Source organism: Bufo gargarizans, unplaced genomic scaffold, assembly GCF_014858855.1.
Source record: "Bufo gargarizans isolate SCDJY-AF-19 unplaced genomic scaffold, ASM1485885v1 fragScaff_scaffold_107_pilon, whole genome shotgun sequence".
Taxonomy (NCBI): domain Eukaryota; kingdom Metazoa; phylum Chordata; class Amphibia; order Anura; family Bufonidae; genus Bufo; species Bufo gargarizans.
Genome location: NW_025334055.1, coordinates 52628 through 70494, shown reverse-complemented (window position 1 = coordinate 70494; position 17867 = coordinate 52628). Strand labels below are relative to the sequence as shown.

The following is a 17867-nucleotide window of genomic DNA, read 5'->3' as shown; positions in this document are numbered from 1 at the left end:
GCCCCCAGGCAGCAGGGGCCAGACCCCCCCTCCCTCCCCAATATTAAAAGCATTGGTGGCCAGTGCGCCCCCCCCGCCCCCTCCCCAATATTAAAAGCATTAGTGGCCAGTGCCGCTCCCTCCCTCCCCAGTATTAAAAGCATTGGTCGCCAGTGCGGACCCCCTCCCTCCCCAGTATTAAAAGCATTGGTGACAGTGGCCACAGGCTAACAACCCCCCTCCCCCCCATCATTGGTGGCAGCGGAGCGGCATTTCCGATCAGAGTCCCAGTTTAATCGCTGGGGCTCCGATCGGTTACCATGGCAGCCAGGACGCTACTGCAGGTTAGGGGTGACAGACAGGTGTGGGTCCCACCCCTGGGACCTTATCCTACCTAGAGAACAGGGTCCCCAAAGTGAAGAAGAGCACACCACGCGGGTGCTCTCCATTCATTACTGTGGGCGTTCCAGTAAGTGCGCAGTGAGCAGAGGGTGGCCGCACGTGTGTGCGCTCTCCTTCACTTCAGGAGCCCAGTGTTGGAGATGTGGGACCTGCACCTATCTGACATTGATGGCAAATCCTAGCAATATGCCATCAGGATCCCAGGTGAGGACACCTCTTTAAGATGGCAGAAATCTGCCCTGACCTAGTGCTTCTCACACAGCTGATGGTTTGCTGTAATTGTCCCGTCTAGACAGTCAGTTCTGGTCCACACTGATGCACTTTAGCACACTGTCAGAACCAAGGCTGGTTATATTGTCACAAACCCTCAGCTGTGAGAAGGATCATGTTATGCACAGGTTTTAAGCCAATGGACGTAGAGAAGAATGTTTTCTGTTCACTGTGGTGAGGAACCGAAACACGAAGTACATGCAGAAGTGGCAAAGCTTTTCATTAGGCTTTGAATGTGCTTCATTTCCAAAAAGCTGGAGTGCCCCTTTAAGATGAAGCAGAAGATTTGGCCTCCATTGTGTTTTTTGCCACGTCCCCATCTCCACATCGGTTGTTTAACTTGCTCTTGTGAAATAGACCTCGTGATTCCATTGAGGAAGTGCAAGGGTCAGGCTCGGAAGCTGAGCTCGGCATTTTCACACAAAACCGGAACAAGGACACATGATCCTGACGCCACAACAGATAACATGCGGTGTTACAGGAAACGGCGATGGGTTGTGCACCCCCCCTTTCCCCATTGTGTTCTTCTATTGAGCTGAGGGTCACTGACCACATGAATGAAGCATCTCAGACTCTTTAATTGTTTGTGATCTGCCTGCCGGGGGGTGGGTGAAGGCACCTGGAGATGATAATCATTAGTTGTGTTCTGTGGGCCTATACCTATCGCCTCGTTCCCCCCCATCTTGTACATACACTGACACCTGCTCGAATCAGAGAAGATATGTTTAATGGTGTTTGGTGCGGGGACATGGCACTTCCTTCCTGGGTGGCCCTCATAGTGGTTGGTAACCTCTTTGACTCCGCTGACGGGCGACAATGTAAGCGATAACAACAATCAAAACCAGTGCCACCAGGATGACCCCAACAACGATCGGGACTGTCATACTGGGCGGTCCATTAGAACATTTCATTTCTGGAGAAACAAAGACATAAAAAAATGGATTATATAGCACATGGCCACATGGATCCCATAGGCTGATGGGGTCACCAAGATAACTCACCTCGTCCGTAGGTTCCTCCTTCCAGTTTGAAGGCCTGAGCCCTGACATTCATGACTGAGAAGAAGACTTTTGAGGTCACTTGAATGTCCACCTTTTCACAAGAGAAGGAACGTCCAAGAGGAGTAACCATGGCCTTAAGACTCGTGTTATCAGATTTCTCAGGTCCTGGAAAAACCAAACTCATATTCATGAGCACGAACAGGATTATTAAATGAATATATGCCCCAGAGCATGGACAGGATTATTACATGAGGATACACCCCAGAACATTGACAAGATTATTACATGATTATACGCCCCAGAGCATGGACAGCATTATTATATGAGGATACACCCCAGAACATGGACAGGATTATTACATGAGGATACACCCCAGAGCATGGACAAGATTATTACGTGAGGATAGACCCCAGAACATAAACGGCATTATTACATGAGGATACACCCCAGAACATGGACGGGATTATTACATGAGGTTACGCCCCAGAACGTGGACAGGATTATTACATTAGGATACACCCCAGAGCATGGACGGGATTATTACATGAGGATACACCCCAGAACATGGACCGGATTATTACACAATAATACACCCCAGAACATGGATGGGATTATTACATGAGAATACACCCCAGAACATGGACGGGATTATTATACGAGGATACACCCCAGAACATGGACAGGATTATTACAGGAGGATACACCCCAGAACATGGACGGGATTATTACACGAGAATACACCCCAGAACATGGACGGGATTATTACATGAGAATACACCCCAGAACATGGACGGGATTATTATACGAGGATACACCCCAGAACATGGACGGGATTATTACACGAGAATACACCCCAGAACATGGACAGGATTATTACATGATAATACACCCCAGAGCTGGACAGGATTATTACACGAGGATACACCCCAGAACATGGACCGGATTATTACACGAGGATACACCCCAGAACATGGACAGGATTATTACATGAGGATACACCCCAGAACATGGATGGGATTATTACACGAGGATATACCCCAGAACATGGACCGGATTATTACACGAGGATACACCCCAGAACATGGACCGGATTATTACACGAGGATACACCCCAGACCATGGACCGGATTATTACACGAGGATACACCCCAGACCATGGACCGGATTATTACACGAGAATACACCCCAGAACATGGACCGGATTATTACACGAGAATACACCCCAGAGCATGGACAGGATTATTACATGATGATACACCCCAGAGCTGGACAGGATTATTACATGAGGATACACCCCAGAACATGGACAAGATTATTACATGACGATACACAACCAGAACATGGACAGGATTATTGCATGACGATAGGCCCCACAAGAGTGTTAGTATCTTGGTGGTTTATTAATTTGGTACACGTTACCTGTATTCTTCAGGGTTATATTCACTTCGCCCAGGAAGAATTTGTTCCCTTCCGTGTCCTGTGGAAGTAAAAACATTTTTAATATCCATGCTGTGACCACAGGTCACCCTCTATCAGTGCTAGACAAGTAGTGACTATGTGAGACCCCCAACCATCCGATCGACCACCTACCCACCCTGACCTGTCTCCTCAGTACCTGTCTGAAGGTCATGGTGACTTCTCCTTGTGGAAAAGTCAGGGTCAGCCAAGCTTTCTCTGCAGAGCAGTTTCCAGATGCTTGAGTGCTCGGGGCTGGTGGGATCACAATCTGAATACATGAGAATCGTACAGTCACCAGATAGCGGGTAGGAAGTTGAACATTACGTGAAACTTAGTGAGGCTTCCAGCATCATTTTCATACAAGGTTTGTGATTTTGTATATACTTTTAGTGATTCAGAGTTGTATTATGGCCGGCGCTGTGGCTAATTTAGCTCAAACTATAAAAAATATCACCTGTAGATACACTGTGGACTGAAGTACTGAAAATGCAGCTCTAGATGTGACTGGAGTACAAGACACAATAAATAACACAAGCAGTTTACATTGGTATCCAGCATTATGTGTAGGTCGAAGCCGTTGTGTAATGTTCAGAAGTGGTTTTCCACCTAGATTGGTTGTGCAGGGTAACTTACCTCTCTCTTTGTGGTATCATTGAACGATATTTTGAAGGATGCTGTTATCCTCAAGCATACGTTGTTGGTGCCATTAACTATGTATTCTGTAGAAGGAGGCACCGTGGTGGGACTTGTAGCCGTGGTAAGGTGTGGTGTAGATGTGTGGTTTGTATGTGCAGATGTGTGGTTACTGTGTGAAGTAGGATGGGGTGTAGTTGTGTGGTTACTGTGTGTAGTGGAATGGGGTGTAGTTGTGTGTGGCGTAGTTGTGTGGTTACTGTGTGTAGTGGGATGGGGTGTAGTTGTGTGGTTACTGTGTGTAGTTGTGTGTGGTGTAGATGTGTGGTTACTGTGTGTAGTTGTGTGTGGTGTAGATGTGTCGGTTGTATGTGTCGCAGATGTGTGGTTATTGTGTGTAGTGGGAAGGGGTGTAGTTGTGTGGTTATTGTGTGTAGTTGTGTGTGGTGTAGATGTGTGTGTAGTGGGATGTAGTGTAGTCGTGTGGTTAGTATGGGCAGTGGTATGAGTTGTAGTAGTGTGTATAGTACTACTGTGTGTTGTATGTAGTGTGGAGTGTGTTGTTGTGCGGTGCGTGGTTGTTTTCTTCGGACACCACGCACATGATGGAGTTGCGTTTCTTTGGGTAGGTGCAGGATCCTGGACGCCACAACAAGCTGTAACACAAACACACAGGAGGCTGTGGTTAATGACTGACACAACACTGAGTGCGGTAGTATCTACCATAAAGGCGGATTTGCACAGCCTGATTTTTGGACAGATTATCGAGAAGGACCGTTCCTGCAAGCGCTCCTTCCCGACAATCTGCCCATCTAAATGTACTGCCGAGCACCCGCTGAACGAGCGAAATGCTAGATTATCTGTTGATCCGGTCAATCCAATTATCGTTCCTGGGCAGCAGATTGCGATGTCTAAATAGCAATAGGGATCCTCATACTGTGAAGGAAATCGCTGTGTGTAAATATAGAGGTCTCCACCCAATGAGCAGCCGACTGTCGGAAAGTACTGGTTGTATCATCGTGTTGGTGTAAACCCGCCTTAAGGGACCACAACAACCTTCCATGGCTCCTCGCAGACTCCTACCAGTCCTGCCTCCCAGTGGTGTATGGCTCGAAGCGTTGAGGATTGGATCCTTTAATAGACTGCTTACACAAGAGATCTGCATATATGACTCTAGGAGATACGAGACAGTTTGGACCGTCACCCTCAGTATCCAGTTATTTAAGAATACAGCCACCTGAACTAAGATGTCTTATAAGATCTAAGACATTTAGAAGGATAAGGGTCTAAAGCTTGTAGCTCATTTTGTGCAGTTTGCGGAGTTGTGATAGCATAGCCCTCATTTTGAAATAAGGCATTCATTTGAGCTTAGAAGGCAAATGGGGTTGGATGAATGTAAGTTAGACCTTTTGGTTATATGTATTTTACCATGAGCCACATCTGGATGATGATGATGAAGGGAGGAAGGTTAGGAATCCACATTTAGTGAACAGCAAACTTAAAGGGGTCCTCTCACTTCAGCAAACGGCCTTTATCTTGTAGAGAAAGTTAATACAAGCCACTTACTAAAGTATTGTCATTCTCCATATGATTGTGATTGTGCTTGCATATTATAGCAAAAACCACTGGCCTCTCTGGTGGTCAGGACAGTGGGAGGCTACTACTTTTTCCTACAGTGTGGAAGGATAACCACTAGTGATGGACGAACATCGGTCGGGACGATTCGTGATCGCACAAACGCGATCAAATGTTCGCGAACCGCAAGTTCGCGGAGGGCCCCCTTCACTTTAATGGCAGGCGAACCTGAAAAACCTTCAGCTCATATTTGCAGCCACCAAATACTTACAAGAAGTGTACAAGTCCCACAACATGGACAGTGATATATCAGAGGGGAATCAATGACAAAAATCCCCCCCCAAAAAAGATGTATTTTAATCAGGGGCCATTTTTATGCATCTTAAAGGGAAATTCTCAGAAATGTACCCTGCTGGAGCCTAGAAAAATTATATTTTAGGCCACGGGAGTACGGTCATTAAAAATTAGGCATTCACCTGACATAAAAGAAATTGTGATTATGTGGCTCGAGGTACATTATGCGGTCAATGGATACAATTTTTAATGTAGGCCACTGGAGTACAGGCCCCAAACATTAGGCATTCACCGGACAGAAAAGAAGTAATTATGTTGTGGCTGGAGGTAGATTAGATGGTCATATGCTTGAAAATGCTGCCCAATCACTGATCATCTCCTTTCTTAGAAATCTAACTCTTGAGAACCTAACCGGTCTGACTCCCGGTACAACTGATATGCTGTAGAATATACCCCTTGAACCTCCCTGATATATCATAACCCTCATGTTATTTGTTAAAAAAAAAAAAATCCGTTCTATTATTATTATTATTTCATATATGGATTTACCATGTCAACACTACTCAATACTCTGATTTATGTCACTAAATGTGGTATACCAATAAAAATTATGTTAAAAAAAAACTGTGGACTACAGGCCCCAAAAATTATTCATTCACTGTACAGAAAAGAACATTTTATAATGTGGCTGGAGGTACATTAGGCGGTCACCGTATAACAATTTTACTGTTGGCCAGTTAGATTACAGTCCAAAAAATTATGCATTCAACGTACATAAATGATCAAGTGATTATGTGGCTGGAGGTATATTAGACGGCGATTCAATATCAATTTTACTGCAGGCCAGTGTAGTACAGGCCCCAAACATTAGGCATTCACCAGACAGGAAAGAACAATTAATTATGTGGCTGAAGGTATATTAGACGGTCATTGGATATCAATTTTACTGCAGGCCAGTACAAATAGATGTCCAATACATATGTTTAAAAGAACAAAAAATATAAAATTGGATTAAAAATCCCCCCTCTTGAAAAAAACAAAAAACGATAATAGTTGAAATTCGATAACACGTGGTCGTCACAGGTGTTGAATTACTCAGAGGTCCCAAACATTAGGCATTCACTGGACATAAAAGGCCTTTTATGCCGCTGTATTTACCTAAGACAAGGACCATTATTTGTTCTGGGTGGTGGTAGATATTTGTGAGCTGTCATGAGGAAATTCAATTTCACGTGGTCGTTACAGGTGTTGAATTCCTCCAAGATCCATGTCTCATTCATTTTTAGAAATGTGAGGTAGTCCACACTGTCATGAGCTAGACAAGTGCGCTTATCGTGTCATGATCGCCCCCGCTGCGCTAAACGTCCTTTTGGACAGGACACTGGACGAGGGGCAAGCCAAGAGTTCCATGGCAAACTGTGCCAACTCTGGCCACAGGTCAAGCCTGCACACCCAGTAGTTAAGGGGTTCCTCGCTTCTCAGAGCGTCCACATCGGATGTTAACCCGATGTAGTCGGACACCTGTCGGTCTAGGCGTTCCCGGAGGCTGAATCTGGAGGGCGGCTGTCGATGGGTTGGCTGCAAGAATGATCTCATATCTGAAGTGACCAACACATCTTCAAACCACCCTCTTCTTGCATGCGCTGTAGGATTGGTACTCGGAACAGTTTCTCTGTGGGTGGAAATTCCTCTGCCAGCAACAGCAGAATTCAGCATCTCTCGCAGAAAGGCCTGGAAATTCTGCATACTGACAGCTCTCTGTGATGCTGGTAACATGTCCACCATTTTGTGTTTATACCAGGGGTCTAAGTATATTGCCACCCAGTACAGGTCCTTGCCCTTTATGCTTTTTATACAGGGTCCCTCTTCAAACACTGGAGCATGGAGGCCCCCATTTGCACTAAATTGGAAGTGGTGGGGCGGCTCCTGCTCATCGCTCAGGAGAATGTTGTCCTCGGTCTCCTACCCCCATCCACGGACAACACCAGGGATCCCAGAAAAGTTTAAAGCCTGCTCTCCTTGCTCCTCCTTCTCCCCCCAGCCACCATCCTCCTCTGACTCCTCTTTAGACTCAGCATTGCGACTTCCTCATCTTCCTGCTTCTGCTCCTCAACGGCTTGATCAATGACATGACGCAATGCAAGCTCCAGAAAGAAGGCGTAAAATACGATGTCACTGATGGCGCACTGGCTGCGACTGACCAGTTTGGTGATCTCATCAAATGTCCGCAGAAGTCTGCATGCGTCGCGCATGAGCAGCCACTGGCGTGGTGAAAAAAAAAAAGCTCCCCAGAACCCGTCCTGCCGCAGAGTTCGTCCAGGTAGTCGTTAACTGCACATTTCTGCTGGAGCAGCCTATCAAGCATATACAAGGTGGAGTTCCAGTGTGTCGGGCAGTTACAAATCAGACATCTGACGGACAAGTGGTGTCAAGTTCAGGACGTGTGCCATGCACGGCACGTGTGTCATTTTGCCCTGTTTCAGCTCGCTCAGCAGATTGGCACCGTTGTCGCACACCACTTTACCAACTGTCAAATTGAGCAGGGTTAGCCACTGATCGACCTGTGACCGCAGAGCTGAAAGGAGTGCGGGACCGGTGTGGCTCTTGGCTTCCAGGAACAACAGCCGCAGCACAGCATGGCAACGCCTCACCTGGCACGTCAAATAGGTTTTGGGAAGCTTGGGGGGGGCGCAGCGGAAGAGGCAGTAGCAGTGGAAAAGGAGGAGTCAGCCAAGGAGGAGACGAAGGATGGAGTAGGAGGAGGAGAAGAAGAAGAGGCAGGCTTGCATGCCATCCGTGGCGGTAACACCAAATCCACATGGGTGCCACGGGTTACATGCTTGACAGCCGTCAGAAGGTTCACCCAGTGGGCAGTAAAAGTTATGTACCTTTCCTGCCCGTGTTTGCTAGACCACGTTTCTGTGGTCAGATGTATCTTGGCACCGAAACTGTGTGGCAGAGATACATTCACTTGCCGCTGAACATGGCCATATAGCTCTGGGATGCCCTTCTGGGAGAAATATTTTCTTCCGGGGATCTTCCATTGCGGTGTGCCAATGGCCACCAATTTATTTGGCAGTTACGAAAAGCCAGTGGTCAGCCGTTGGGCAAGAGGATTATCCGGCGCCATCATTTTTTTATACTCGAACATTTGGGCCACGGAAGCCTGCCTTGTGCCAGATGAACGCGACAACGGCACGGTGGAAGGTAGAGTGGAGAACAAATGGGAAGATTGAGGAGAAGGAGACGAGGCAAGATGTGGAGTGCCGGGAGTGTGGCTTTGTGGGTTCTGATGGCGTTTCTCCCACCAGGCTCGTGATGGGAGGCCAGGTGCCTTAAGGCGGTCGTCCCTAGGTGAGTGTTGGGCTTACTGCGACTTATGTGTTGACAGTACAGGCTGCAGATAGCAACACTATTATCAGCAGCTGACACGTTAAAAAAAGCCCACACTGCGGAGCCATGTACCGGCGTCCTGGGAGCACAAGATGTGACTGTGCATGTTGGATGGCTCGCTCCAGATACATTTGCAGTCTGCTTTTTGCCTCCGGTGCACTGCGAGTTCTGCCTGCTTCTCCTCCTTCTTCTCCCTCTCTGCTGCTCCTTCTCTCCCTCTGAACTCCCCTCCTCTTCCTTGCTTGTGGGCACTTATGTGACGTCCATCGACACGTCATCGTCACCTTCACCACCACTGACAGAGATCTCGGAGTAGGCAGCAACAGCAGGGACCACCCTCCTTGGGCTGATCTAGGTACAGTCATCAGACCGCTGGGTGGCGGACGTTGCTACCTCCTCTTCCTCATCTGATGCCAAGAATGGCTCTGTATCGGTTAGGTCTGGAAATGAATGGGAAAATAATTCCTCTGACTTGAGTGGAGGGGCTATGGTGGTGGTGGTGTCTTTGGGAGAGTGAGGAGGGTGCTGATACAGAGGATGAGGAGGGTGCAGAAGCGGAAGGCTGAGTGAGCCACTCAACCAACTCTGGTGCGTCCTTTGACGTAATCGCCCGCACCTTCTCCAACTTCCTACTTAGGCTCCGGCCTGGTCCTGGTGCACCTGCCCGACCCCTACCACCCCTGCGGAACAGCCTGCCTCTTCCTCTGCCTGTCATTTTCAATATGACCCTGTGCCAAAATCCCTAGAGAAGAGCAGTATTTGTGGAAGCAGGTATATAGAACCCCTTAATCCGTTTTTTTGGGGAGCAACTGGTAAATCACACCAGTTGCAATTAGTTGTTCCAATGGCGTTTGTCCCTCTGTATAGCTGCAGTATCTCAGCAGAACCGCACACAACTGCTGCACAATACAAATGCACTATAATACACTCCCTTTGTTAGAAAGTATATTATAAGTATATCACAACCCCTCAGTAAGTCACACCTATCGATAGCACACCTATACCAGTCCTTAAAAGGACTTTTGTGGCCCCATTAGCTAGCGTTTGGTGTCTCTATACTCTCTAACAGTCTGTGCCTGCTCCACACAGCAACCTCTCCTTAGTTTATTTATAGGGTAGGGGGTCGGTCCATGTGCTGAAACGTCTCAATTGGCTGTCCTGTCCCACCTGATGGATGTGTCATGGGTCAAAGTTCTGCACAATGCGAAGAATATGGCACCGGTGGACATCGCCATATGTTCGGCGAACTAGCAAAGTACGCAGTGTATAATGTAATTGAAAAATGAATCCAGCCAGCAAAGGAAGCAAAATGGACAATCACAATACATTAGTAAGTGTCTTGCAATAACTTTCTCTACATGATAAATACATTTTTCTGAAGTGAGCGGACCACTTTAACTGTAGAAACCAGTGTCAGGCAGCTGCTGCCAAGGCCAATAATATAATGGGTTGCAACAAAAGGGGCATAGATGGCGGTGATGAGAAGATAGTCCTGCCACTTTATACATCTCTAGTCAGCCCACACATGGAGGACTGTGTACAGTTCTGGGCTCCTGTGTTGTCTTGATTCATTCTCGTCTTGACTACTGCAACACATTACTAATTGGTCTCCCTCTCACTAAACTGTCCCCCTTCAGGCTGCCCTAAATGCTGCAGCCAGGCTAATCTATCCATCCAACCGCTGCACTGATGCTACTAGCCTGTGCCAGTCACCTCACTGGTTGCCCATCCACCACAGAATACAGTTCACACTTCTCACCCACAAAGCTCTCAACAGTGCTGCACCTCCATACATCTCCATCTACCACCCTACTCGTGCTCTCCACAGTGCTGCACCTCCATATATCTCTTCCCTCATCTCCATCTTCCACCCTACTCGTGCTCTCCACAGTGCTGCACCTCCATATATTTCTTCCCTCATCTCCATCTTCCACCCTACTCGTGCTCTCCACAGTGCTGCACCTCCATACATCTCCTCCCTCATCTCCATCTTCCACCCTACTCGTGCTCTCCACAGTGCTGCACCTCCATACATCTCATCTCCATCTACCACCCTACTCGTGTTCTCCATTCTGTTAGCAACCTAAGAGTAATAACCTCCATAATTCGTACTCTCACTCCCGTCTTCAAGACTTTTCTCGAGCTGCACCTACTCTCTGGAATACTCTGCCCCGGAATATTAGGTAAATTCACAACTTCTCCACCTTCAAGCCTGCCTTAAAAACACATCTTTTCATGCAGGCTTATCAAGCTACCTAAAATGACCTGTTCTCCACCACTCCTCTGGCCTAAACTCGATCCTCTAGCAGTGCCAAACCCGAAGCAGATCGTCCAGCACCACTCCTGTCAGTTCAATAATGGCTCGATTTCTACTTATCACAATCAACTACCTTATGTGTCACCCCCAATTCCTCATAGATTGTAAGCTCTTGCAAGCAGGGCCTTGTTTCAGTTGTATATTAGCCAGTTACGGTAAGAGCAGTGAGACTATGGACTCTTTACAGTAAGAGCAGTGAGACTGTGGACTCCATACTGTAAGAGCGGTGAGACTATGGACTCTTTACTGTAAGAGCAGTGAGACTATGGACTCTATACTGTAAGCAGTGAGACTGTGGACTCCATACTGTAAGAGCAGTGAGACTATGGACTCTATACTGTAAGAGCAGTGAGACTATGGATTCTTTACTGTAAGAGCAGTGAGACTATGGACTCTATACTGTAAGAGCAGTGATACTATGGACTCTATACTGTAAGAGCAGTGAGACTATGGACTCTATACTGTAAGAGCAGTGAGACTATGGACTCTATACTGTAAGAGCAGTGAGACTATGGACTCTACTGTAAGAGCAGTGAGACTGTGGACTCTATACTGTAAGAGCAGTGAGACTGTGGACTCTATACTGTAAGAGCAGTGAGACTATGGACTCTATACTGTAAGAGCGGTGAGACTATGGACTCTATACTGTAAGAGCGGTGAGACTATGGACTCTATACTGTAAGAGCAGTGAGACTATGGACTCTATACTGTAAGAGCAGTGAGACTATGGAGTCTATACTGTAAGAGCAGTGAGACTATGGACTATATACTGTAAGAGCAGTGAGACTATGGACTCTTTACTGTAAGAGCAGTGAGACTATGGACTCTATACTGTAAGAGCAGTGAGACTATGGACTCTTTACTGTAAGAGCAGTGAGACTATGGACTCTGTACTGTAAGAGCAGTGAGACTATGGACTCTTTACTGTAAGAGCAGTGAGACTATGGACTCTTTACTGTAAGAGCAGTGAGACTATGGACTCTATACTGTAAGAGCAGTGAGACTATGGACTCTTTACTGTAAGAGCAGTGAGACTATGGACTCTATACTGTAAGAGCAGTGAGACTATGGAGTCTATACTGTAAGAGCAGTGAGACTATGGACTATATACTGTAAGAGCAGTGAGACTATGGAATCTTTACTGTAAGAGCAGTGAGACTATGGACTCTATACTGTAAGAGCAGTGAGACTATGGACTCTATACTGTAAGAGCAGTGAGACTATGGACTCTTTACTGTAAGAGCAGTGAGACTATGGACTCTATACTGTAAGAGCAGTGAGACTATGGACTCTTTACTGTAAGAGCAGTGAGATTATGGACTCTGTACTGTAAGAGCAGTGAGACTATGGACTCTATACTGTAAGAGCAGTGAGACTATGGACTCTATACTGTAAGAGCAGTGAGACTATGGACTCTTTACTGTAAGAGCAGTGAGACTATGGACTCTACTGTAAGAGCAGTGAGACTATGGACTCTATACTGTAAGAGCAGTGAGACTGTGGACTCTATACTGTAAGAGCGGTGAGACTATGGACTCTTTACTGTAAGAGCAGTGAGACTATGGACTCTATACTGTAAGAGCAGTGAGACTATGGACTCTATACTGTAAGAGCAGTGAGACTATGGACTCTTTACTGTAAGAGCAGTGAGACTATGGACTCTACTGTAAGAGCAGTGAGACTGTGGACTCTATACTGTAAGAGCAGTGAGACTATGGACTCTTTACTGTAAGAGCAGTGAGACTATGGACTCTGTACTGTAAGAGCAGTGAGACTGTGGACTCTATACTGTAAGAGCAGTGAGACTATGGACTCTATACTGTAAGAGCAGTGAGACTATGGACTCTGTACTGTAAGAGCAGTGAGACTGGACTCTACTGTAAGAGCAGCGAGACTATGGACTCTTTACTGTAAGAGCAGTGGGACTATGGAGTCTATACTGTAAGAGCAGTGAGACTGTGGACTCTATACTGTAAGAGCAGCGAGACTATGGACTCTTTACTGTAAGAGCAGTGGGACTATGGACACTTTACAGTAAGAGGTTGTTGATCTACGGGAAGATATTTTTTTTTATCCCCTAAAATGAGGAAAATTGTCTTCTACTTGACAAGATTTTTGCAGTGAGCACTTTAATTTAGAATGATCCCCATTTCTCAGCTCTATTGTTTGTATGTGTATAGTGAGATGTATCCTATATGAGTACATGGACTCTCTACAGTAACATGTACTGTGTAGAGTGAGATGTATCCTGTATAAGTATATGGGATTGTAGCACCTTGTAGGAGGAGATGTTGGGATTGTAGTACCTGGTACGTAGAGGCAGAAGATGATTATTTTGCACAGCTTTCTCATTGCTGAAGCCCCAGTCTTGGTCCTTGGTGTCCTCATGTCTTCACCGGCAGTCTACTCTTCCCTGCACTGTCTGTTGCTGTGAAGGTGCCTCTCGACAGTCTCTTGCCATGTGATCTCGACAACATTCACTTCTCTTTTTTAGTGTCAGTAAAGGGAAATGAGAGGAGGAAGAGGCTGTGATTGATGGGTCTTCTGGCTCAAAGCCCATAGTGCAGCCCCGATACAGTCCTCTGCACTCCGTAACAGTGACGGCCACAGTGCCCCTATATCGACTGCCACAGTGCCCCCATATCATTGACTGCCACAGTGCCCCCATATCATTGACTGCCACAGTGCCCCCATATCATTGACCGCTACAGTGCTACCATATCATTGACAGCTACAGTGCCCCCATATCATTGACTGCTACATTGCCCCCATATCATTGACTGCTACAGTGCCCCCATATCATTGACTGCTACAGTGCCCCCATATCATTGACTGCTACAGTGCCCCCATATCATTGACAGCTACAGTGCCCCCATATCATTGACCGCTACAGTTCCCCCATAGCATTGACTGCCACAGTGCCCCCATATCATTGACTGCTACAGTGCCCCCATAGCATTGACTGCCACAGTGCCCCCATATCATTGACAGCTACAGTGCCCCCATATCATTGACTGCCACAGTGCCCCCATATCATTGACAGCTACAGTGCCCCCATATCATTGACTGCCACAGTGCCCCCATATCATTGACAGCTACAGTGCCCCCATATTATTGACAGCTACAGTGCCCCCATATCATTGACAGCTACAGTGCCCCCATATCATTGACAGCTACAGTGCCCCCATATCATTGACAGCTACAGTGCCCCCCATATCATTGACAGCTACAGTGCCCCCCATATCATTGACAGCTACAGTGCCCCCCATATCATTGACAGCTACAGTGCCCCCCATATCATTGACAGCTACAGTGCCCCCATATCATTGACAGGTACAGTACCCCCATATCATTGACAGCTACAGTGCCCCCCATATCATTGACAGCTACAGTGCCCCTATATCATTGACAGCTACAGTGCCCCCCATATCATTGACAGCTACAGTGCCCCCATATCATTGACAGCTACAGTGCCCCCATATTATTGACAGCTACAGTGCCCCTATATCATTGACAGCTACAGTGCCCCCCATATCATTGACAGCTACAGTGCCCCCATATCATTGACAGCTACAGTGCCCCCATATCATTGACAGCTACAGTGCCCCCATATCATTGACAGCTACAGTGCCCCTATATCATTGACAGCTACAGTGCCCCTATATCATTGACAGCTACAGCGCCCCCCATATCATTGAAAGCTACAGTGCCCCTATATCATTGACAGCTACAGTGCCCCCCATATCATTGACAGCTACAGTGCCCGTATATCAGTGACAGCTACAGTGCCCCCCATATCATTGACAGCTACAGTGCCCCAATATCATTGAAAGCTACAGTGCCCCCATATTATTGATAGCTACAGTGCCCCCATATTATTGATAGCTACAGTGCCCCCATATCATTGACAGCTACAGTGCCCGTATATCAGTGACAGCTACAGTGCCCCCATATCATTGACAGGTACAGTACCCCCATATCATTGACAGCTACAGTGCCCCCATATCAGTGACAGCACCCCTATATCAGTGACATCCACAGTGCCCCCATATCATTGACAGCCACAGGGCCCCCATATCATTGACAGCTACAGTGTCCCCATACCAGTAAAAGCCACCGTGCCCCCCATACCAGTAAAAGCCACAGTGCCCCCCATACCAGTAAAAGCCACAGTGCCCCCATACCAGTAAAAGCCACAGTGCCCTCCATACCAGTAAAAGCCACAGTGCCCTCTTACCAGTAACAGGCACAGTGCCCCTATATCAGTGACAGCCAGAGTGCCCACCATACCAGTAAAAACCACCGTGCCCCCCATACCAGTAAAAGCCACAGTGCCCCATACCAGTAAAAGCCACAGTGCCCCCTTACCAGTAACAGGCACAGTGCCCCCCATACCAGTAACAGCCACAGTGCCCCCTTACCAGTAACAGGCACAGTGCCCCTATATCAGTGACAGCCAGAGTGCCCACCATACCAGTAAAAGCCACCGTGCCCCCCATACCAGTAAAAGCCACAGTGCCCCATACCAGTAACAGGCACAGTGCCCCCTTACCAGTAACAGGCACAGTGCCCCCCATACCAGTAACAGCCACAGTGCCCACCATACCAGTAAAAGCCATTTAGTCTTCTCCAGAACCTCCGGGATGCTAGACAAGGTAGGCGGCATGGCTTTCTTGCTCAGGGAGGAATCCACTGCCTCCGGCATGGTAGCAAATACAGAGGGCCCACTTTTCTTCAACACTTGGGAGATCTGGTTCTCTGGTGGGTACTCCTCATGGACTGGTTCATCACCAAACGACATCTGGCTCCACCGAGGTTGGAGGAACGCCATCTTGACCACCTCTTCAATCCAACAGACTGCTAGTTCTAAGGGTGTAGCCCAGAGGGTGTCTTTATCTCCTCGGCTCACAATAGAAAGTTCACTGGGGGCAGTCTCTAGTTTTCCTGCTTCTAGGGGGGGCGTATTCGACATCTTCGTGCTCTTGAGGGGGAGTTACTGAGTTTTCCCGCTTCTGGGGGCGTTGTCAATATTTTCGCGCTCTTGAGGGGGCGTTTTGGTCTCTTCCCATCTCTTGGGTGCGGTTACAACAACTTCTTGAAGGGGCGTGTATTCGCTATCTTCGCCATCTTGAGGGTCATAAAGAAGCTGCGCCATGAGGGAAACGTAGCTGATTAACCCTTGTAGTGCTGACACGCACAATGCAGCATTTTCTGGGCCCGCAATGAGAGTAATAACGTCCATTTTTAATGTTTTTGCACAATCTGCAGCTCTTGCAATACTGTGAAACATGCGATTAGATCCGTTTTAACACAGAATTGGATCCGGTTCTGTTGGACAGGGATAGCACACAATTCAATCCGATCCTGTTCGTGGCGCCACTTAATGCAATGAGCAGGACACCGGTAAAGTGGGTCAGCTGTGCAGTGGGTCAGTATAGATGTGTAGTAGTTCGTGACGCCAATTGCAGCTTGCGCAGGTACTGTAGCAGGGCCCTTTTTAGATGTTATAACTCACGTACCAGGTGAGGAATGCCAGAGGGGGTAATGTCTCTGTGTAGTAGGTATAGTAGTGTCAACGGTGTCTCCTACCTGGGTACGGCTGGACTCCTGGATCCTGGCTCACTTGCAATAAAATTGAGTGTGGTCAGTAGGAGTAATTGAGGAATGATTGAGATGCAACTTGTCTTTACTGAGTGGCAACAGATATCCATACGAGTTACAGCTTTAGTCTTGGATCCCAGCAGGTATTGGCAATATGTGGCAGGAATCTATATCTCTTCTGCTTCTGATCATATGCCTAGTGAATCTGGCAGGTGTTTGTCTTCTGCTCTGTCTTCTGCTTGGTGTGGGCCTGACTAGCTAAGGAGGAATTTGGCTTCTCCTAGACTCTGGATTAGTACTCACAGGACTGCTCGCAGGGAATGGCTTCCTGGAGATCTGTAGTTCTGGAGGTTGTTGCTTTTCTTGTCACCAGCTGAGGTAGATGACTCAGGCTGGGAAGAGTGATCCTTGGCCTCAGCCGAGGCTGGATCATAGGTTGGGATCCCTGTTTCTGGGAGCTCCTACCAACACAGCCTTCCCCAGCAGGGGGCTGGTACACACTAACTAGAACTTCCTCTCCTCCTCATGAGACAGGACATGGGAACCTCCCACTTCTGCTCACACAGGGGAGGCTAGACTGGAATGGATTATTCCAGGCTAGGTATGCTAAACTGGCTATGGACTGCTGAACATATTGCTGCCACCTGCTGGCGGACATGGAAATGACAGCATAATACATCACACAGGCCTGGAAAATACATATAATGATAGGAATGCACAGTTAAATTACACAAGATGACAATATGCATATACCTAACATGTTGTAGCAGGGAAACAGAGTTTAGTAACATACTCTGGGATGTTACACACCTCCATAATAACAGTGATCTCCACAGCACCTCCATAATAACAGCGATCTCCACAGTACCTCCATAATAACAGCGATCTCCACAGCACCTCCATAATAACAGTGATCTCCACAGCACCTCCATAATAACAGTGAT

General features: G+C 47.3%; 1 protein-coding gene across 1 annotated transcript; it reads right to left on the bottom strand.

The window, feature by feature from the left end:
* Positions 1–1361: 1361 nt before the first annotated feature.
* Positions 1362–16294, bottom strand: LOC122922280 (macrosialin-like). Its single transcript, XM_044272839.1, has 6 exons — positions 15929–16294; positions 3744–4328; positions 3268–3378; positions 3072–3129; positions 1653–1817; positions 1362–1564 (listed from the first exon to the last, which is right to left on the bottom strand). Exons 1-6 carry the CDS (start codon positions 16292–16294, stop codon positions 1425–1427), a joined length of 1425 nt encoding a protein of 474 aa, XP_044128774.1. The 3' UTR covers positions 1362–1424.
* Positions 16295–17867: the final 1573 nt, after the last annotated feature.

Bases quoted from the DNA above. Each gene is read 5' to 3' on its own strand.
- LOC122922280 (XM_044272839.1), bottom strand. From the start codon at position 16,294: ATGTCGAATACGCCCCCCCTAGAAGCAGGAAAACTAGAGACTGCCCCC. The intron at 3,379-3,743 runs GTAAGTTACCCT...TCATGTATTCAG, and splicing joins ATGATACCACAAAGAGAGAG to ATTGTGATCCCACCAGCCCC. The intron at 3,130-3,267 runs GTACTGAGGAGA...TTACTTCCACAG, and splicing joins TCACCATGACCTTCAGACAG to GACACGGAAGGGAACAAATT.